Here is a 24,071-nt window from a genome sequence, read left to right on the forward strand (position 1 = left end):
AAGCAGATTGACTTCCCATTCTTTCTGGTGATTCAAATAAAGCAGCCGAATGTGATAGTGGGATTCCTTTTAGCTTATTTGTATGCGTAAGTCGTTACATTCATGTAAATCTTTCTTTTTTTTGCACCAACTGTTAGAGCATTATTTGTATACACCAACAGTTAGAGCATTGACATCATTTAAGATGCTTAGAGTTCCTCACAATTGGTTATAATCTAAGTGATGCCTTTATGGTTTAATCAATGAGTGAAAAACCACAACTCCGGAACAAAAATATTCCTTGCACAGAAAACCGTCAGTTTCACAAGGTCAGCCACAGAACAAGGAATAAAAACCCACTGCTATTGTTTTGAAGGAATCACCCACAGACAACAATCCATGAGTCCGTTTAAGAACTTACATCTAAATTAGATTTAACCATTTGAAACATGTACGACAGTCACTATGCCATGGAAGACCATGAATAACAATTTTATTAAGTTTTTTGAGTCAAACCACCTTGTTTCTCGGTTTGTCCATTTTGGTTCTTTATGAATTTTTATGGGGCCTTGCAATCTTATGGATATCAACATCAAGATTACATGAATATGACAATTTAAAGCTTAAACTAATAAAGATCTTTATGAACGACTTCTACTTGATACATCTTTAAAATTTTCAATCTTTCATCTCATGAAAGACTGCAACTTCTCCACGGCAGTCCGTCAACAAAAGTTTTTATTATTCAAAACATGTCATCTCTTTCATCAATAGTTCCAACTTAATGACTTGGGTTTCATCATTCTCTCAATGCATCAACAAACAAATGTCATACAAGGTTTTCAAATCCAAAACACAGAATCAATATAGAACATTTTCATGTTCAACAACATTCAACAACTGGCAGAGACAATTGATCACCCACCATCGCAACATAAGATGGTCTGCCAAAATGACTCTTAAAAACCATGACTGCCCATGAGGATTAGAAACACTATCAAGATTAGGCTATTAGACTTTTGGAAACAAGTCTATCATACATGATTGCTTTTCGATTGTAGAATTCTTCTCCATAGATTCTTGTAGGTTTGGGACACCATTTGGATATTGGCTTGACCCCAACTGACAACATAAAGAGAAACCCTAGCAACGCAGCTCAACCTTGACATCTTGGACACACCTCAGCGAGCTAAACTAGAATAGTGTTCTGAAATACACGAAGTAGTGAAAATATGTGTAGGATGCCATTTTATGTAATTTGATGCAACCAAAAGAGATCAAAAAAAAAAAAAAAGAGAAAAATTACTTTTGTTAATATGCATTTCATATTTGTTTCTATTCTTTTGTAGTGGGAGAAATATTTTTTTCTCCAATTTTACCGTACAGGTTTTTTTGGTGTAAAAATATTTTATATGGGAAAGGGTTTTTTGAACCTAAGGTGTGCCCTGCACCTAGACGCATTTCATTTTTTATGAGAAAATATCACTCCCCTCCCCTATACTTAGTTATAATATCACTTTCTCCCTAACTAGTTTGAAAAATATCACTCCCCTTCCCCAAATTTGAAAAATTCTATCTATTGCCCTGTCTCTGTGAAAAGACTATTAAGTGATGACATCATTAGTGCTTCATGCTTTGTTATATCCAAACTATTTTTTAGCCGATTCTAGTTTGGTTTCAATTTGTACTGCAGTTCAATTTGGTTTTGAGGTTGCAATATTCCACACCAAATCGGCCCATTATGACTTTGATTTAGTTTGGTCCGGACTATTTTTGACTCGATCCAGCCAATTTATCAGTTCGATATAGGTTTTGACACTCCTCTTAAGGCCTAACCAAGGATTTGCCTTTCCCATTTTATATTAACAGAAACACAAAAAAATTATTTCTGACTCAGTTTTTTTTTTTGGTAGAAATTCTGACTCAGTAATACCTGGCCCAAAATCCAATTGTAGTGAGATTCCCATTTTGCAATTTGAAGTAATTTTGAACATTTAAAGAGCAGCTCAGATCCGAAGAAACTTGTGTGGCAGATTTGACACTTCATCAGCTGAAGATGGATCACACAAAAATCCACTACAGACGTTATCGTCTCCCGTGATTTTATTCTATTGTAGTAGAGTAGAGACTAGACTCTGGAGGGTGATTCCTCTTTTATTTATTTCTTCTCTTTTATCCTTTCAAAACTCGACAAACAACAGTTGCAATGGTTACTGCGGCAGTAGTTGGATCAGTTACAGGTCTCTCGTTTCCTCCTCAGATCTTCGGCAGCGATGGCTCTTCTAATCCTACAATACCCACTTCCATAAACCCATCTCTGTTTCCTAATTTCTTCAGAAATTCTCTCCTCAAAAGACCCTCTTGCGCTCTTAGAGTTTCCGTCTCTAGCGGACCTAAAACGGAAGGAGTTGAGCAAGCCCAAGATTCTCCTGCTACGACTGACACCGTTCGACAAGCTCGGGTGCGTTCAATTCTCAAATTATTTGCTCAATTCTCAGTAGTTACTCCTAAAATTCAAAATCTTTGTTTGTTCTATCTAAATTGTTTGGTATCCATGTGTTTGGGTATGTAAGTAATCAACAATTGTAAAGAATTTTAGTTTTGGTTTTGGTTTTTCACAACTCCATATTTTCATATCCCATTGTTCAGGTTGAGTTGTATGGTTGGAATTCTAATCTATTTGGTGTTTTCTTCTGTTCTTACTACATAGTTTCGACTAATAGTTTCTGTGAAGAAGTAGAGGTCTGCTGATTGGAAGGCAGCAAGAACTTATAAAGAAAGTGGATTCATCTACGACGGTAGGATTGAAGGTTTTAATGGTGGAGGTTTGCTGGTGCGATTTTATTCACTTTTGGGCTTTGTACCTTATCCACACTTGAGTCCCTCTCGTGCTTGTAAAGGTATTAGATTTCTTAATTATGGTTCTATTAAAGCGTCTTGGATTATATCTGTCCATTAGAATGAGTAATAATTCCTAGAAACTTTGAAGTATTAGAATTTGGAAAAGGATTGATTTTCTAAACTTGTTTGCAGGTCGAAGAGCCATACCTAGATCTGCCAAACGCAAACATCACCTAATTAGTAGATTGAATTATCAGCCGAATAATGAAAAGTACCCAGTGCACAAGGCTCCCACCACTGTGGGGTCTAGGGAGGGTCATAATGTACCCAGCCTTATCCCCCGATTTGCGGAGAGTCTGTTAATCAGCTGAATACTTTGTTACTATTATCCTATTACTTCTTAGTAACGTTCTATTTTTTTAATAATTACCTCCCATTTTACATTTGGTAGACAATAAAATTTTAGAAGGATAAGTACCAATTCGATAATGGAAGCTTTTATAAATTGGTTGCGGGCTAGGTCTATTCTAACTTAATGGGGTCGGCTACATGGATCCAAACAAAATGAAGTAGGGAAAACTGAGGTCTAAGCAAAAAAGAGAAATGAAGAGATGAGAAAAGAGGAAAGGAAAATGAGATGAGAAATGAAAAATGAAAAAAAGACGAATGAAAGATGAAAAATATAAAATGAAAACTAGAAATGCCTTTTAATTTCTTGTAAAATATAAGGTGGGTGGGAAGCGGTTTGATGGAAGTAGAATGCTTTTATTTAATTATAGTTAATGGGTTGTTGTTGGCTGTTGAAATTTGCTTGATTTTCCATATTCGACTTAATTGTCAAACCTATTGTAACTTATTGGTGTTGCTATTTTAATGCAGAACCAGAGAAGAACATTCAAGTGATAGCAAAAAGTTTAGTTGGTTCGCGTATTTCTGTAAAGGTACTCAAATGCTTGGTTCAAGTATGTTGAGATGCTTTAATTGTTCTTTCATAACCAAGCCGACTCAGTTGGCATTTGATGTAATGATGTCTAATTTTGATAGTTTTCCTAAATATTATCCAACATCGGTAGAATACAGATCTTTTAGTTATATATATTTTTTCTTTTGGAACTTGAGGGAACTTTTATTTTAGCCAACAGGCTGAGCTGAGAAAAAAAATAGAGAAGAGGAAAAACCATCCATACCTCTGAGCTGTCTAGGCTGACATCAGCTCTGGTAGTGGGGAAGCCAGAAGTGACTTTCATGGAAGATAAAAACAATGAGAGTGATGCAGGAGATAGACCTGCATCTTAAAATGTAATGGTGTCAATGCCAATCCACACCAAGAAGAGAGATGAACCAGCCCTTTGCAAGTTGAGAGGTGGACCAGTCCATCAGAAAGGCCAAGAGCCACATCAGCAGCCCCAATTGATAGCACGCTATGGAGATATTGTTGCAATAACTTTCCTATTTTTGTGGGACCCATTTTGGAGTATTTGATTTTCCTTGCCTATATTACTGGAAATCCAATATAGGAGTATTGCGGCTTTAGATGATGGGGGAAGATAAGATCCCAAATTGTTGACCTGAAGTAATTCCCAAGTTTGGGATGAGAGCAAGCCAATTTTTTGGAATATGGAAAAGCCCTTTTAAGATGAGGCTTGATTTATGCAAACTGGATTTTAGGGAGGGCTGATTATGAGATTTCTCATTTTTTTTCCGTAACTATATATTAGGAATTTGTTTGTTGATTGGAATGTCAAGGATATAGAGTATCAATCAAGGAGCTTGCCACCTCACCCTAGGTCACGATTTTGGAGAAGATCTAGCCACTTAAACGATTTTGACGACCAGCCTCACATTGGGATGAATTTGAAGAGAGAAGGAGAGGCATGGTTTTAACTTTTAATGAGACTCCCCTTGGACGAGTTTTAGAAACTCAACTATGCCTAAACTGAATTCTGCACACACCCTGGATTCGGCTCCTCTCCAATTCTTAATCGCCAATTTCTCTGTGCGTGAGACACCTGTACATTTTAAAATTCCAACAGTTGTGGAAGTATTTTGGAATTTAAACCCATTTTAACCTCTCAAATGCCTCAAACTTCTACAACCATTGGATTTTGAAAATGTACATGTGTCATGCGCACAGAGAGAATTGGACAAGAATTGAGCGATTAAGAATTGGAGAGGAGCCTGATCCCACCCACCCCTTCCTTAGTTTGGTTTTTTTAATTTTGGTATTTCTTAGTTGTCAACGAGCCTAGCTTAAATTTGCATTTACTTTGATATTTAATTTAATTTTATTCGATGTAATCTTACCTGTATGATTAAAGTAGATTGGCAGAGGATTAGGATTTTATTTTCTTATTAATTGTAAGAGCTATGCTCATTCAATAGTGAACAATGGAGAATTAAATTTGCTCTCAGCAGACACTCTTCGTGTAAAAACTTGAAACCACAGAGAGTTTCACTACAGTCTGGTGGTACTGTAGCTTTCCCCTTACGCTTTCTTTATTTCTTGGGTTTGTGTTACACGGTTACATACCTGGTAGAGTGTGTTCTTGACTCCCCCGATCCGTAGCTTCCAACAAGGCTGCATTAGAGAGAGTGGGCTATGGGCTTTCCATAACGTTATATGTTTGTTTTCACTCTTAGAACTGGATGAACAATGAGCTTTCTGGTCCAACTGGATTTAGTATCCTATGGCAAACAGCTTCTAAAGCAATTTTATAGAATGTCCAATGGATGGAAATTGATTCCATATATTAATTAAGTTTAGTTCTTGAAACTCTAATAATACTTATACATAGTGGTTGATAAAATAATTCCACTTGTATCATTTTATCCATCTGGTCAGATTAATTGTTAAATAGTAGTGAAAATTTGGACCCTTTTAAAAGGATTTTATCTATATCTAAACAATACTGTTAATATTAATTTTATTAACTGAGTACCTCTATTTCATGATGTGTGCTTTTTTCTTGATATTTTAGGTAATACAAGCAGATGAGGAGAACAGAAAGTTGATATTCTCAGAAAAGGAAGTGTTATGGTCAAAGTTTTCTCCAAATGTAAAAGTAGGGGATATTTTTGAGGCAAGGGTGGGTTCTATTGAAGATTATGGTGCCTTCGTTCACCTTCTTTTCCCTGATGGTATTAATAATCATCTGTACAGATTTTCCTTCCCTTATTTTGTTTTATAGGAACAGGTTTCTATCAAAGAGAAAAGTCACTAGAATCCTGTAATTGTTATGCAGGTTATTATCATCTCACTGGACTTGTACATGTGTCAGAGGTTTCATGGGATTTGGTTCAAGATGTGAGAGATATCATAAATGTAGGTGATAACATAAAAGTCAAAGTTATCCAAATAGATAGGTAAGTTTTTTCCGGTCTCCTGCATAAGATGTTCCTGGTAGTAAAGACTTCATTTGTTAACAGAAAAGTCTACATGAAATAAAGTAGGGGACATGTTTCAAATATAAGTAGGGGAAGTATCACTCTACTTTATTTTGCAGTCTTTGGGCTTAAAAAAGTGATCCCCACTGTAAAACCTTACATCTTTACTGTCTCTCTCTCTTTCGCCCTCTTTTTTATTTTTTGAAAAATGATATTTAATTCAAATGGTTATGCGTTCTTTCAACTTTGATGTAGAGAAAAGTCTAGAGTTACTTTATCGATCAAGCAGTTGGAGGATGATCCTCTATTAGAGACATTGGATAAAGTAATTCCTCAGGTGTGTTCTGAATGTTAGCTCATAGGTACCTTGACAAATTTGTATGTAATCTTGCTTCATCTAAAAGAAAAATAAGTTCCAGTATCTAATGAAACATTAAAACTCTCAGGATGGTCCATCTGAGTCTGACAATTCAGGCATTTCTGGCAATTTGAAAATTGAACCTTTACCTGGTCTTGATATTATCTGTGGAGAGCTACTTCAAGAAGATGGGTATGACTTCTTTATTGCTTGCTCCTGATAAGTGTGATTTTCATTTTTATGGTGCATTAATCCTACTTGAAGCAGATTTAGGAATATCTTAAACCATTAGCCCTGCTTTAAGCTAGAAAAGTTCTGCCATATTCTAATATTCTAGTTGACTACTTATGGATTACCATATATTAACATTTTTTTTTTCATTGCTTAGTTTTAATGTCACATGGAAGAAATGTGAAGGATCCAGTCTGGTCACAGTCCTTGATATCTCTGGTTGAAATTAGAGAAAAGAGCTTGTTTTCTGCAAATGTCTTCAATTACTTAGAAGAGCATGACTGATTCCAAGAGATGACAACATATACATCAGCCATACAACCCTAGTTTTAATTTGAATCGCAAACCTAACTTAAAAGTAAAGGGTTCTTATACAACAACAAACTCTTATCCGAAATTAATGGGGTCGGCTACATGGATCCATACAAATAAAGGGTTCTTATAACCCCACTTAAACACATCTTACAGGGGCAGTCTTGTCCAGAAAAGAAATAAAAGAAGAAACAGGGACCAGGATGCACTGCAGCATGTGAACAGTACTGTGAACAATAATTTAGATGGATTGTCCCCTGAAGATTCTCCCCTTTTTTCAGACCTTGACTCCCTGAACTGTATTGTCCACACCAATACTAAAGCATACTTTGTTGAATGGGGTAATGACTTGTGTCTAACATGACACTTTGCCCTCTTTATTTATAATAATGGAAAGAGAGATCTAGAGTATTACTAACGACCATTAAACCCTCTAAAGGACCTAAGGATCTAAGGACCTATTTGGATTCTAACAACATCCCTAGAACTCATTATTACAACACTCACCCTCAAGCTGGTGCATAGATATCACATAAGCCCAACTTATAGATAATAGATGAAACATCTTACTATTAAGACATTTAGTAAATACATCAACCAGTTGTTCATTGTTGGGAACAAAAAGCACAGTGATACGACCTATATCCAGTTTCTCTTTGATGGAGTCCGATCGATCTCCACATGCTTGGTTTGATCATGCTGGATAGGGTTGTGAGAAATGCTAATAGCAGATTTGCTATCACAAAAATGCTTCATAGGAAGGATAGCAGTGACAACCAAATCTATAGGAAGACCATGCCATAGGAGCTCACAAATGCCATGAGGCATAGGCCTGGGCAACTACAACTTGCTTCTTGTTTCGCCATGTAACAACGTTAGTACCAACAAAGGTGCTATAACCAGTAGTAGACCTGCTAATGCGGATCCGGTGGGTCCCGAAGACCCAACTCGAATGGCTGTGGGGCCCACTTGAACAAATAGAACAAATATCATAATCAATGGCAGTCTTGTAATATGCATAAATTCTCAAGGGCCTATTAGTAAATATAGAAGCTATAGTATGAAAGGGATTACTATTTATTGGCTAGGGACAAACTAGGAATAGCATTCAACTTGATGGCAGGGCAACAATTAGTAACTAAAACAAAAGGACTTTTAACACAAAAGACAAAGACCTAATAGAAATCTAGAATTCCCACTTTAGAGTAAGAGTGTAACATATAAAAGTGGAGGGGTGTTCTTGGAATGGAAGATAAACTCAATGGCAAGCTGTAATAAAGTGGAGAAAAAAAAAGGGCATTAATATGGGATATTAGGATAAAATTAAAACAAATCACCACTTTATGAGGATGTCTTCAAACTCATGACAGCCAAGTGTGAAAACAAGCGGAGGTTGAAGTCTGAAAGGACTCCCTCAAGTTAAGCCTAGTCGATCCATTAGAAGAAGTTCTTCAACCCTCAATTGCACTGATCCCAAGCCACAAGAACCCCAACCAGCAAGCTTGATTTTCAGAATAGATGCTGGGATATGACAGAGGTGGTAGCTGCAGGATCAGCCATGAATCAAAACTAGAGTTCTCAATAGGATCGATCACAGAAACTGAAATCTTAGGGTTTCTGATAGCCTAGATGAGTATAACCTTTGACCAGAATCTTAGCTTGAACCATGGGGATCCAAGTGACTTCTAATGGTCTTAAGATCAATGGAGCTCTGCTGAAACTGGAACCAGTGGTAGTTGCAGGTTCAGATATGGATCCAAATGGGTATCTTACGGTAGCAGTGAAATTAGGGGCTGGTTCAGGTCGCTTAAGTCAGGTTTCCTACTCCCGAAATCTCAGGTTGATTGACTTCACAACGAAGGAGATTTACCGAAATTAAAGGGGCTGTTCCAGCTTCTCGGAACAGGGAAAGACATTGCAGGGAAGGAGGGGGTGGTGGCAGCCACACCGGCATTTCACAACTCAATCTAGTCTTCAATTGTCTCCATAAGTTGGATTACATGATTTCTTATACTAAACTGAAATTAAAGATTCCCAATTAAAGTCTAAGACTGGAATAGAAATAAAATCTCCCAAAACCTAGGCTAATAGAATTAGAAACAAAGCACGACTCAAATTGGTAACTCTCTACTTGTCTGGAAACTACCCAAATATAGAAGATTACAAATATTCCCGAATAAATTAAAATCCTAAAGGACTCTAATAACCTTGAACCCAAATCGATAACTTTGATTCTAGATTAGATCCAGTTCTTGGTCCAGGCTTTCAAACGGGTTCGGACCGATCCATCGAAGCGCTCTTGCATCACCTATGGTCGTTAGGCGAACTTGCCCAATCAGCATCCGTGAAGTCCTCAAACCTAAGGTGATCATGAGGACAAAAGAGATGCCATATCCTGGGTCGGATTTCAAGTAAAGTAGAATATGCATCACAACTTCTATATGAGTCGAGTAGGGATCATGCATCTATTGACCAACATGACTGATGGCAAATGCTTTATTTGGGCATGTATGAGAAAGATAGATCAAGCACCCAACTTAACTCTGATATCTTCCTTTGTCCACAAAATCACCTTCCTTTCTAATCCTCCGACCATTATCTTCAGTAGGAGTATCTGTTGGCTTGCACCCCAACATACCTATCTTAGAGGGAAGGTCAAGCACATACTTTCACTGAGATAAGTAGATTCCATGAGAAGACTTGACAATTCAATGCCAAGGAAGTAACAAAGCTGTCCTAGATCTTTGATCTTGAATTTCTCACTCAAGTATCTATTGAGGCGAGAAATCTTTGCCAGATCATCACTAGTAACAACAATAACATCTACATAGATGATCAAGATAGTGATCTTCCCACCAGATCGCTTGATGAACAGAGTCCGGTCGGGATTGATTTGAGAGTAGCTTGTAGCAATCATAGTCTTGTGAAAACGCTCGAACCAATCATGGGGGCATTGCTTTAGCCCACATAATGCACGCTTCAGTTTGCACACCTTCTCTTGGGTTTTAGAGCAAGTAAACCTAGGAGGAATGTCCATATATGCTTCCTCCTCAAGTTCCCCATAAAGGAAAGCATTCTTCACATCCAGCTATTGGAGATTCTAACCCAAGTTGATGGCATAAGATAAGATAACACAGATTGTGTTCATCTTAGCAACTGGAGCAAACGTCTTCTGGTAGTCAATCCCATAGGTCCAAGTGAAGCCCTTGGCTACAAGTCTGGCCTTTTAATGACCAATTATGGCATCAGCCTTTTGTTTCATTGTGAAGACCAACTTACAACCATCCGTCTTCTTCTGTGGGGGAAGACACACTAGATCCTATGTATCATTGTTCTGTAAAGTCTACATCTCCTTAACCATATCTACCTGCCACTGAGTATGCACCCGCTTCTGCCAGGTATAGGGAATAGAGAGGATAGAGAGGACACAAAACTATAGTAAGATGGAGAAAATGAGTCATAAGAAACAATTTTAGCAATAGGATGTAAAGTATACATGGTTCAAAATCTCGCTGAGATCTCACACGGTTATTTAGGGTTTTTTTTTTTTTTTTACCGAGTTGAGATGTCCTATGAAATACAAAAAGGACATCATCTTAGTCAAAATTTCGGTATTTTGACCAAAATTTCGTTATTGTTTCGGCAAGATACTGAAATGATACCAAACTAGGCCTCTAAATACATCTCGTGAGGGGGAGTCAAAATTTCGACTCCAACTCGACTGTCTCAGCGAAATTTTGGCTCCTCTTTGCATTTTAACGCAAAATCACTCCATTGTCCACTAATTAGCCACAGCATCACATCTATTGCCTTGAAGATCACTCCAAGTTGAAGATCTACACATTTCAAGCTTTGGAAAGGTAAACCACTTTCCAAAAAATATATTTTTTGAAATAGTAACATAAATACATGTTGGATAGGGTTAGATTTTTTTATATATTAGACACTAGAGGCTATTCTATGACCTCATGGAGTCGAATTTTATTTTGTTCATAAATTTTGTTTTTCTAGTTTTAAAAATGCATTTTCCATCAACATAAATTATACCTTTTTATAGTTAATATAGCTTTGATAGAACTCAATTATATATATGTTACTCACTGTTGGCTGATCTATGACTCTATCGGAGCGAAATTTTTTTTGTCAGTCGGTAAAATCTCCAGGACAGTTCGACGGTTTCTGCCAAACAAGGGTGCAACTCTAGGACACTGTCATGTTCAAATATTTTTGCAAATTTAAGTTCTAAGCATGTTTATCAACCTTAAAACAAGCTACTCACCAAGTTTCAGGTCATAATATGGCCATTTGACCACCGAAACAGTCAACCGAGTAAAAAAAAAGAAAACATCCAACTCGTTGGGATCTCATCGGGATCTCGTCGAGATTTCGGTATTTCGGTGGTTTCAGAACCACCGAAACACAAACCACCGAAATGAGATGAAATTTCGAACCTTGAAAGTATAAGACCTAGTGCCTTTATGAACTACAATAGGTAACTCAGGAGAAGGATCTACACTACCAATTAGGACATCAACGGAAGGGGAAAGAGAATTACCTGGGTCTGAGGGGACAAAATCAGGCTTGAGAAGAGACGATTGGTGTGGTAGGGTAGATGTTGGAGGTGTAGTGATATGAGTCTGCTGTCTACGACTATAAACATCCATCTCTGGGCCTTTGACCGAGCCAAAGTAAGAGTTTTGATCTCTGCCTGAAACGGGATACCATTAGGGATATCAAGTTCAAAAGGTGGCACATCTTCCACAATGGAAGAAGACTCCCCCTGAAGAGGTGTCACAATGTAATAAGACAGGTTTGTGAAAGATAACATCCATAGTAACAAACTAATGCCGAGTGGGAGGATAAAAACACCGATAGGCTTTCTGAGTAGGAGCATACCCTAGAAAAATGCACCGGAGACCACGAGGATCAAACTTCCTGTGAGGATGATGATTTCGTGCATAGCAGACGCAATCGAATACCTTGGGAGGAGCAGGAAAGGCAACAGAGCCCTATAGAAGATCCAGAGGGGAACGATAGGTGAGAATGGGTGAGAATGTGAGAAGATATTCGGTTGATTAGAAAGGTAACAGTGAGAACCGTGCCACCCCAGTATTGGGGAGGAACATGCATTTTAAACATAAGAGCATACTACCTCACAAAGGTGGCAATTCTTCCGCTTAGCAACACCATTCTGAGCTGGAGTATTGACAACTAGTTTGATGGATCATATCATGTACAGAAAGATAAATATGAAAGGACTCTTTGAAGTATTCACAACCATTGTCACTTTGAAGGATTTTAATGGTAGCATCAAACTGAGTCAGAACCAGTTGGTGAAATTGTTGAAAGCAATGGAAGGTCTCACCTTTGGTTTGCATCATATAAACCCTGTTAGTCTAAGAATGACAGTCAATAAAAGAGACAAACCACTGATAAAACTTGTCAGACACATAACGGGATGGTCCCCAAATATCAGAATGTATCAATAAAAAAAGAGTGACACTTTTATTTCCAGAAACATAATAAGTGATCTGAGTTTGTTTGGCCAATACACAAGCTTTAAAAAAAAAAAATTGTCTTGAATTACAATACTTGAAGGAATGAAAAAACCTAGCTAAAGTTCGAATGAGGATGCCCCAATCGACGATGTCACTATAATAACTCAAAGATGGGAGGTGACAGAGGATGTTTGAAGAGCTTGACCAGAGACCAACGTTGAGTCATCATCATGCAGATACAAACCACCACGCACCCTACCAGAGCCAATTGTTGCCCCTGTCACCAGATCCTTAAAAACACAATTAGACGGGAAAAATGTGACTTTGCAATTAAGACTGGAAGTAAAACTACTAATGGACAATAGGTTAGTAGGGAAAGATGTGACATGGAAGACAGCTGTAAGGGATAAATGACTAAAGCTAACAAAGCCCTTACCCAAAATAGTGGAATGAATTCCATTAGCCAATCTGACCTAACCATTACCAGAATAGGTAGTGTACTGAGAGAAAAGAGACATGCAACCTGTCATATGAGCTGATGCCCCAGAGTCTATAATCCATGGGGTAAAATTGACAGACGTACGATGGCCACAGAAAGAGGTATTGACCTAGAAGGAGTGGAATGAGTAGAGCTAGCACTGGCAGATGTATCATGGGTCTCCATAATCGTCAGATAGCGCCGAAATGCAATCATGTCATCAGATGACAGAGAGGCTGTTGAGATTGTAGGTGCAGGTCAATATCCTGGACCTTAGTATGGTTGGCCTAACTAGATGTACCACAACCCTTTCATGTCCTTTGCCAGACGTATCAGTAGGGCGTCCATAAAGCTTCCATCAGTGCTCCTTGGTATGACGCTCCTTGCCACAGTAGTCGCGCTTCACTGGAACTTTGATAGAGGAACCACCAAACTATGGGTCTACACTAAAGGGCTAAGTACCAGAAGTAAGTGCAGAACTCTTAGTAGGAGCAACATGAGGCTGAGGAAGCATAATAGTACGACGACTGTCCTCAAGTTGGATCACAGCATAAGCTTGATCTATGGTAAGAAAGGGAGAATGGCTCAGAATTTGGGCCCATAGGTGATCATAATCTACATCCAACCCTGCCAGAAAGTCATAGACCCAGATCTTGCCCTCTCATTGTTGAAATCCGGTGATGTCAATAGGAGTGGAGGGAACATACTCCTCATAGAAGTCCAACTCATTCCACAGCTTTCACAACTCATGTAATATGTGACAAAGTTAAACCTCTTTGCTTCAGGTCATGAACTTTTTGGCATAGTTCGAAAACCTGAGTGTCATTCCTCGCCTGGGAGTAGATCTCCTATACAGACTTCCAAATCTTCAGAGTAGAGTCAAGGAGATAGCCACGTGAAAGCTGTGGTTGCATATAGTTGACAAGGAAGGCCATAACAAGAGAATTGGCACACTACCACTTATCAATATTAGGACCTGTGATCGGAAGCAAAAGAGCTTGTAGACAAAGACAAAGGGGGTCGTGCAAAGATAAAGACACCAATCTGAGGTAGAGGAAGCACTGAAAAGCAGGGAAAAACCCTAAAAGCCCAAAAATTGATAAAGGGTGAAAACCTGACAAATTGATTATGGGGAGAGCTTTGAAACGGACTCTTGAGAAGGTAAAGTGGCTAGTACATACCATTACAAAGATCAGTAGCACCAGCCGCAATCATCATTAAGCTGATCGGTGCATCAAATAGGGAAAAAGTACCCTAACATCAAAAGTCGACCAGGGTGAGAAAACCCTGAAAATTAATGAAATAGGGAGAATTAAGTTCTCAGATCATTGGGTAAGGGGATCTGAGGGCCCAAGTAAGAAGATGGAAGAAGCTAGTGGTTCTCTTGGTGATTTAAGGAATTACCACCGAGAGAGAAGGAAGATGGAAGGAGAGGAGGAGGAGGGAGGCGCAGATGGAGGAAGGCGTTGGAAGAGAGAAAACCAAGAAAGAGAAAGAGAGGAGGAAGAGAAAGGGAGTCCGTAAGGTTTTGGATCTAGGGCTCTGATACCATGTTGAATGAGGTTATGACTTCGTAATGACTTGTGTCTAATATGAAACTAGCCCTCTTTATTTATAATAATGGAGAGAAAGTTCTAGTATATTACAAGGACCATTAAACCCCTAAGGGACCTTACGCTAACTTGGCTTAAATTCTGAAACTTTACTACATAATGACTATATATATTCTACAATCTAATCAAAACATAAGACATAATCCAAATGATCCAAAATAGATGAAAATATTACATCATCAATAATTCTATCAACACTGAATAGTAGTGATCAATTGCTCCACACTCGAAAGTAGTGACTCAATTTCAAGTAGTGCCTAGGCGGTTTCATCCAATGCATGTTATCTTTTTTAACATTATTTAGTAAGCTATATATACCTTATATCATAAAAAATCAACATTAAGCCACATCAAGTCATTAAAATCAACATTTAGCCACATCAAATCATAAAAAAATTAACATTAAGTCACATTAAGTTATAAAGAATCAACATTTAGAGAAATGCTCTAGTTCTATAATAATTTTGACTGGTCAAATGATTTTTATTTTTACATGAGACTTTTTGTATTAGGTATAACATAAAACTAGCTTTCCAATAAGTCTAAGATTACTTAAATTTGAGATAACATGGTTATGCTCCGGTCAAACTTATTTTAAAGTGCGCGACTGCTGTTAAAATCGCCTGAATGAAAATAATTTTAGGGATATCAAAACAAAAGATTATTTTATGGGACTTTTGGTTTTTAGCAATGTTTTAACATTATAGGATTTATAAATTTTTCATAATTGAGAGAAACCCCAGCATTTAAAAGTTGAAAATCGCCCCTATAACCATAATCCAGTTTTTGTTCTTGGACCGGGGGGTTGACTTTTTATCTTTTAGGAATTTGATTTTTAAACTATTTTTATTGAATTCAAATATGGGGTATTTCCTTATTTATGAATAATATCTTAAGTTAATGAAATAACAAATATTAAAACATTTACTTAAATGATGTTTGGCATAAATAAGTGCAAAAAAATGAAAATCTCCATTGTTTCCCCAAGTTTCCCACACTTGGGAGAAAAAATGCACAAGAGAAGGTCGAAATCTGTCGAAACCAAGTCGAAACAGGTGATTTTTTAACATCCCCAAAGGTTTCGTTTCGACCTGGGTCGATACCTGCGAAACATGCGAAATTTCGCATGTTTCGCTCGAGTTCTCGAACCATGCTAACAACATCCCTAAAACCCGCTCCCACATTCAACTAAGATTGGTCAGGCCTATCGGGAGATGCATACCCACTCTGCAGAAGGCACACACACTTCCAATTGCATAGAAATACCAAGATATGCCCATTTCAAGTTTCAAAGGCATTCTTAGCATTTCTTGAGCTTCTTGTGACGTGAAAAACCACTACACAATGGTGCGATGAAGCAGATCGTAACGAGCCCTAACGACTTGTTTCATGGCCATTGGATATCGCTTCAAAGATCGGCTTAAATATTGGTCGTCGAATTGTACGCGATTCGACCGAACGGAGCCACTAAAAAGAGGGGGCTGCTTTGTTTCTCCTATTTGGAATCTGCGGGTTGCGTACTGTGTCTGCATGCTACACTTGAATAATGAGGTGCTACCATGTAGCGTCGCACACGAAATGACCATGTCCTCAATCACTTAATGACTAACCAGAAGAATCTTGACATCTACAACATTCTTTCAGGCGTGCCTCACTCCAAGACATCGATTTTGGATTTGCAAGATCGTATTCCCATCGGAGGTCTTGTACATCTCTAAAAGTGAGTCTTTATTGCACAAAACATAATCTCAGGGTCGAACAAATCTAGAGCACTTGTAAAAACACCTTCTCTTAGGCATAAAGTCTAACACGTGTCTAATTAGTTGCCTTGGCTGAATTTTTGATGCTTAACACACAAGCCTGCAAGGTTTTGGCTGATGCAAGGCACCCGCTCGTTGGGGGCCTGTTCAACATGCCTCCATGGTTGCAGGGCCTTCATGGCTGTGCCCATGTGCCTTGGCTGTGCTGTGGTTGTGGCATGCGTTATGTGCCTGACTATAGTCACATGCTGTGCCAAGTACGCATGCTGCCTATGATCGTGGCTTGTGTTGTGCACCTGAGGTTGCTGTGGCTTTAGCCTGCGGTCATGTGACTTGTGCTGTGGCCGTGACTCATGGGCTTCCTATGCCTTGAGCTGTAGCTTGTGCTGCTCAGTTGGGCTGCTGCGACCATGTGGCCCAGTGGCTTGGGCACCTACACTACCATGTTAGCTTTGGCCATCTCACTGTTAGGTAATGCACTTGAAATTGCATTGAGTGCCGTTTTGTTGTTCACATATATCTTCTTTCTTTTGTGTTTGATGAAGATGTGGTTATTACTGTATTGTTTTGTAGTCATTGGTGACTGCCTCCCACACTTCATAACCCAAGTAGCTTAAGTCAAACTCCATCCTTTTCTTCTAGAAGTTGAAGTTTCTGCCATCAAATTGAAGGACTCTTCCAGATGAAGACCTCCGTCTCCTGAAGCCATGTTCTGTCCTCTTGATCTCTCAGCTGCTAATCAAGCCTCATTGAGTAGTCGCTCTGATACCACTTGATGAACTGGCTTCACTACTGAGAGGGATGAATCCGTAGGAACTAAAAATTCTCCCCTTCTTCAGACCCTGACTGAACGGTACTTCCAAGTTCTATCACCAATACTAGAGCAGACCCTGTTACACACCACTGGCTGGGGCGATCCCAATATACCAGTTACAATTTGTATGCATTCCCGCCTTCAACAAAGATTGGTCAAGCTTACCAAGAGATGCACACCCACTGTAAAAGGCTGTAAAAGGCACACACACTTCCAGTTCCACAGAATTACACACCCACAACACAAGGTTTACGTGGTTTCGCAATTTTCTTACATCCACAGAGTAATAACCTGGGGGTCTCGTCATTGCTTAATACTCGACTCAGTTTCAACTGCAACTACAGCTAGGACCTCTGCCACTTCTGTCCTTGATCATACTAAGACAAGCAACAACAACCTCCAACACCCATAGCCTACAACTGTGGCCAAGTTCCTTGCTTGGCAATATATCAAACACCTTATGAGCCCCAACTCAAGGTCCTTAGCGATGATAAAATAAATGTAAAAACATAAACCCCTCAATCAATACATCGCATAGCTAGGTTATGCATCACTATAAACTAAACACTAGCTAATAACAATAGGGGATTTAGAGAATTGCCAAAGTGGATTAACCATATGAAGAACACACTTTTCCACCTTCATCGTCACCTTCACCATGCTCTTGGAGGTCCAGTTGATGAATTCCCAACACATAGATAGTTAGATGCAATCCCAATGTCCCTAATGCATAAACAATCTTCAACAACAATTTTTGGGTTTTCGAGTTTTCTTTAGGTCACACAAACTCCACCAAAGTGTTCCTCTCGTTCTTATGGGCACACAACAAGAAACCACTCAATTTTGAACTAAATTGACCAAGATATGCCCATTTCAAGTTTAGGGGCATTTTTGGTAATTTCGTGAGCTTCTCGTGACATGCAGAAACCACTACCCGGCGGTGTGATGAAGTGGCTTGTGACGAGCCCCAGTGTCTTGATTCATGGCCATTGGATCTCAGCTCAAAGATCAGCTTAAACATTGATCGTTGGATTACGCGCGATTTGGCTGATGGAGCTAGTGAAGAGCGGGTGATACAGATCTGAAGACTTGCACGAGGAAGAAAAGGCCCCAATAGGCCTATGGAGTGGGGCTGAAACAGCAGCCCACGATTTGGGTTTAGTGCCTTATTTTGTTTTGTTTATTTTTAGTTCAAAACTAGTTGTTTCCTTTTTGAGTTGTTTCTATTTTCTTAGGATCTTTTGTAATAGGCAACTGATTGGGGTTTCTATTTTGAGACTTTCCAATTAGAGAACTTACCCCCCTGGCCAATTGTTTTACCCATAAATACAAAGCTGGGAGCCTCCACAAGCTCCACGATTTTGACAAAAATCCTTGCTGCTGTTGCTTCTGTCTTCTTCATGAAGAATTGTCCTGTGTTATGATCAGGGCTGGTGGAATTGGTATTTGATCCAATTGACTCTTTGCGGTTTGAAGCCTGAGAGGTTGTTTCTCACATATTATCTTCTTCTTGTCTTATTATTCAAGCACTCAAAGGCCTCTATTACACTCTCAATCCATCTCAGGTAAATTGATTCATTGTTCTTCCTCAACCTCATTTATTTACTATTTTATCATTATATTTGAGTATAATCTTGCCTATCTCTACCATGGTAGCCAATAGTAAAGTTGTTCAACAGCTGAACTCCTATAAGGGAGAAACTGATGCAAAAATTGAAGCTCTCACTACCATTTTCACTTCCCTTACCTTAAGACAATGATGGAATCCATCCAAGCTTCTATTGATCGTTTGGTGGCAGCAGATAGAGGAAAGAGTCCCATTCAATTTGGGGATTCTTCTAACACCACTCTTCAGGATCCATCACTACCACTACCACCACCGACACATCATACACCACCACCACATCATACACCGCCACCACCACCTCCACCACCATATGGAACTGGTAGATATGATGATGGAGCAGAAAGAGCAGCAAAGTTGGATGTCTTTGATTTTTATGGAGATAACAATCCGAAACTGTACCTTGACTGGATTCACAGCTTAGAGACGTTCTTCAGATGGTACGAGTTGACTGAGGCCCCAAAGATCCTATTTGCAGAGGCCAAACTGAAAGGCACGGCCCGAGTCTAGTGGATCAAGCAACAACAATAGAACTGGACCCGAGGCATTGGTCTAGTCACTACTTAGGCTGAAATGTATGAAGTCATGAACCGGAGATTCTTACCTTTGGACTACAAGCAACGCATGCATCTCAAGTTTGCACAGTTGAAACAGTAGAATTTGACCGTGGAAGAGTATGTTGCTATTTTATTATTTGGCAATCGTTTTGATTTTGAGTGGGATGAAGAAGTATTGATAGCACAATTCTGCAATGGTTTGCACCCTCAACTTAGTGTTGCCCTTGAATCTAGGCGACTGCCTACAATGGAAGATGCCGTACAAGTAGCATGTTAGATTGAGGAAAGTCTAAAACACCCATATAATCAGATGCCATTTATAGATGCTTTTTCTAGAGGTCCTAGTTCTATTCAGCCACAATCATCTCCACTGGAAAAGTCAATCAGCGGACCACAGGCTAGTGCTTCATCTATGGTATCTTCACGACCTAGCTGGCCGTATTCTCCACCTTGATGTGATTCAAACATATCATCTTCACTGCCTAATCATCCATACTCCTCACTCAGCATGGTTATGACAGGAACTCAGTATTTCCAAAGGAGGCCATTCAATGTTTTTTATGCAAGGGGTGCGGGCATAGAGCTAACCAATGTCTTAACCGGTTGTTAGCATACATCGACAAGGACAATTTTATACCCTATGTACCAGAAGAGCAACCGAAAAAAGAAACAGTAAATCTAGAGGCTGAATGTGATCGTGAGCCTAATGAGATTAATGAAGGTGACAGTGATGGTGAGCTTCAATCTTTCTATGTGATTCGTCCTCTTTTGACTACACAGAAGATTCCTGAAGAGGACGATTGGCACCGTCACAATATCTTTTAGATCAGGGTGCGATGCAATGATAGCTTGTGTGATATGGTGATTGACCCCAGCAGTTGTACCGATGTTGCTGTTGAAGATGTTGTTCGGAAGTTGGGTTTGAAAATTGAGCCTCATCCGAACCCCTACAAGGTTGGGTGTGTGAAAAATAATAATCTGAAAATTAATGAAAGGTGTTTGCTCACGTATTCCATTGGTGGACTGATTGATCAGGTTCTGTGTGATGTTCTCCCTCTGAAAGTCTGTCAAATTCTTCTGGGGCGCCTATGGTTGTTCGACAAGAAAGCCAAACACTGTGGATATAAGAATACATACTCTTTTCAGCATGGTGACCTTGAGATGAAATTCCTTCCAACAAAGGATCTTCCCCCTCTCAAACTCAAGAGGACAACTAGTACTTTTCTCCTCAGGCGCATTGACTCTGACGGTATTCTTGGACCTCATCCAAATTCAACGGAGTCGAGTTCTTTTCAGAGGAGGAGAGTTGATGTAGATACATGTGCACTTACCTGGTTGGACCAGCATGACCAGCTGTGGAAGCCAAGGGCCAAGAAGAACCGGTCTAGCCTAGGTTTTTAGTCCAACAAGGGCTAGTACTAGTTTAGTTTAATAATGTCTTTTATTTTATCATATATTTGTTTTGGGATATGATACGTAAGAGAAGTAGGACTCAGTTTTAGTTCTAGAGTCTAAGTAGGAGTCATATTATTTTCCCTTTATATACTTGCACATACTCAATGTTGAAGGAGGTGAATTTATTTGAATGAAAATTACTTAGGTTTGTGCTTGTGATGTGCGTTTCCCCTTTCGCCCCTTACTATTCTGATTTTTCCCCTTCTTCCCTAAGGCCCTCCATCAGCCCCCCTCCCCTCAATTGTCAACTTTCAGCCCATATTGAATTTCCGCATGGGAAAAGAGGCTTTAAAAACCTGCAAGACAATCAAAATTTTGGAAAAAAGGTTGAAAACAAATGGACTGCTGAAAAGAGGACAGAAGATGCCAATAAATTGAGACAGGGCTTTTGATTGACTTTGGCTCTGAAATTTGACAAGTGGCTAATCCAGAGTGTACCCTATCAATTCAACGGTTGGAATCGCCTCATCACTACATTTCAAACTTTCGAATTTAGGAGAGATCTTACTATATGCTTTTGGAATGGAATTTATTTTCTGTTTTCCTTGCAATGAAAAGAATATCAGTCACCGAAGTGCAGTAAAGTAAAATAATTCTCAGAAGAGAATTCAAAGGGAGAAAAGGAGCAAGTCCCAAACTTTTATCCTCATGAACTTGTTATGTCCATTTATGGTTTCACATTGTGAGGCATCTTTAATGAGATGAAACCACTGTCAAACAAAATTTAGCTCTTTTTTTTCCCCGTAAAGATGCTGTAAGCATAGCAGCTTTTTTTGGGGGGGGGGTGGTGGTGCTGGGATTGGAGTTCTCTTTTCCCATTCTATGCGACTGCAGAGAAAAGAATATGTAATGATGTCTTCCTTTCTCTGTTGCAAGTTGAAACAATGCCAAGATAAATTGTGAAAGAATATTGTTTATCCTCATCCCACCCTTGCCTTTTCGACCAAGTGATTCTGGGCCATTGGCTTGTTTTGACAAATCATTTTTTCTGTTAGATGGCGAATAATCATAGGATAAGAACACTCACTAGAGTTGGGACCTGGCTATGTCTACATATGTAGCTTCTATCCATCTATTCCAGAATTGGGTGGAATGCTATTCTCCTTTGGAGTTTTGTAGTTCTCTGCTGCTTGTCCATGGTGCTTTCTTTTCTTCTTTTGAAATACATCTCCTGGAAAGAATGTGATTTGACACAAGTAGAAGAAAGCTGTCACTAAGGTACATTAAACCCACAAACCATTTTGAGATGTGATCAAATAAGCTGCCATTAATGCTGAAGGCAGATTTTTATCATTTCCTAGCGTTGATATCAAGAATGGTTCCAGGAAACTAAAGATCTATCAAGGCTAACTGATCCCTGAATCCCAGTATCTAGCTAACCTTGCACATTGATTTTTCTATAGTGACTTTTCTTTCTAGAATCCAATTATTTTTGGTTACCATTAATAAGCACTTCTTGACAATATTTTGAGCTTCACCGACTGGATCTAGATCAGATTCAAATGAAGTGAGATGAGATTAGATCTCCTGCAGTGATTATCCTAGCTGATAAGTTCTTCTCCAGTTCCTTTCAAATTGAGTTTATCATCCTAGTTATTAAGAATCAACAAACATGCCATCAAAATACTGAAATGGCTATGGTTGCTCTACATGGAATGAAGCTGAATGAGACTCGGTATAGGTGACTACCATGGTTAACTACATCATATATCAGCATACAATGTACAGGGACGTAAGCTGTCACAAATTTATTCCCATTCTTCTCTCTCTCTCTCACAAAGTAGGAAGAGAGTAGTGGGAACATACATCTATTACATATTAGTAGTATATCTGGATTTTGTCTGTTTTTGAGGGGCACTTTTAGAGATTTCCACCATTTTATCTATTAACTGCATATGAGGAGGTGTATTAGCTTAATATTTTCTATTGCAAAATTCATGATTGCAGAGTACCACACAACTTGAGCGCTTGTTTTCTTCTTGGGTTTCTCTAATTATCTCCTAGGAACTGAACTAGCCCATAATAATAATTTCCCACTATCCTATTCTCATTGTTCAAGGACCTGGGAAGTCCTTGTGGCAATCATGTAGATAATGATCTTGGTGCTCCTGCATTTGTGCAGCATAACGGATGTCAGAATCAGTAGGCAAGGATTTGAGAGACGTGTGGTTTCACAAGACTTGCAGCTATGGCTTTCAAATGTTAGTTTCTAATCCTTTTTGATATTATTTTGTGATTTTTTATAATTTAATTTTATGGCTTACTTTCCATTTTCTCATTTTGAAACACCAACAGGCACCTGCTGTGAACAAACAGTTCACTCTTCTTGCTCGAGCCGGCAGACAGGTTAGTTTTCCGGCTGCATCAATAATTCTTTATATGATTCCAGGAATACTTATGGGAATAAATTTATCTGACACATCATCGGTGACATAAATTGCTTTATGAAATACACCAATAAAAAAATAAAATAAAATAAAATAAGAACTTTATCTGTGATTCAGGTGCAGGAAATACAATTGACAACTTCGCTTGATCAGGAAGGCATAAAAAAAGCATTGCAGAGGGTACTGGAACGAGTCCCATGAACATAGTGCCATTTGAGGACTGATCATACTGCTTTGATCATTATCCAACGCAGGCAGCATATCACCAGATCTTATCCATGTAAAGGTTGCTATACAGAAAATGAGCCAGAACTTGACCAGAAAAGTCCTTATTTGTATTCTGTATCAGATCACTTCAATTTACTGGTTACTTTGATCCAATGTGATTGAAGTTGTGGAAAGGGAAATGTTGTATTGGCTGTGTAAAGAAATTTGAAATATTTTCTCATATCAAGGTTGATGGGAATGGTTTTTCTTTCGAGCTAAGAATCATCGATGTGGGTGATATTGCTGTGTTTAGATTCACTAAGATTGTGCTGGTTTACATGGTTTTAGTTGGACCAGAAGTTTTCCTATGGCAGTACAGCGTAACCAATTATGCAGAGAGAACTTCCCTATCCTCTAAATCTTCATGGATGGCATACCTAGAGATCTTTTTTAACAGTTTGATGTAATCATGTAGGCGAATCTTTAGCAGGGGTGTATCATCTTAATCAGGATGATTCAATAGGGATGTGTATCTCCACCCAATCATTTTCCCTATTTTCTATCCCTATCTCC

The 24,071-nt window shown here is 38.8% G+C and overlaps 1 protein-coding gene across 1 annotated transcript; it reads left to right on the forward strand.

Annotated features, from left to right (window-relative positions):
* Nucleotides 1–2,008: 2,008 nt before the first annotated feature.
* On the forward strand, nt 2,009–23,777 carry LOC122063663 (30S ribosomal protein S1-like). The gene is made up of 10 exons (XM_042627359.1): nt 2,009–2,440; nt 2,720–2,879; nt 3,700–3,761; nt 5,799–5,958; nt 6,063–6,183; nt 6,460–6,541; nt 6,651–6,754; nt 23,027–23,105; nt 23,200–23,250; nt 23,409–23,777. Exons 1-10 carry the CDS (start codon nt 2,186–2,188, stop codon nt 23,490–23,492), a joined length of 1,158 nt encoding a protein of 385 aa, XP_042483293.1. The 5' UTR covers nt 2,009–2,185; the 3' UTR covers nt 23,493–23,777.
* The last annotated feature ends 294 nt before the right edge of the window (nt 23,778–24,071 follow it).

Source organism: Macadamia integrifolia, unplaced genomic scaffold (assembly GCF_013358625.1).
Source record: "Macadamia integrifolia cultivar HAES 741 unplaced genomic scaffold, SCU_Mint_v3 scaffold1416, whole genome shotgun sequence".
Taxonomy (NCBI): Eukaryota; Viridiplantae; Streptophyta; class Magnoliopsida; order Proteales; family Proteaceae; genus Macadamia; species Macadamia integrifolia.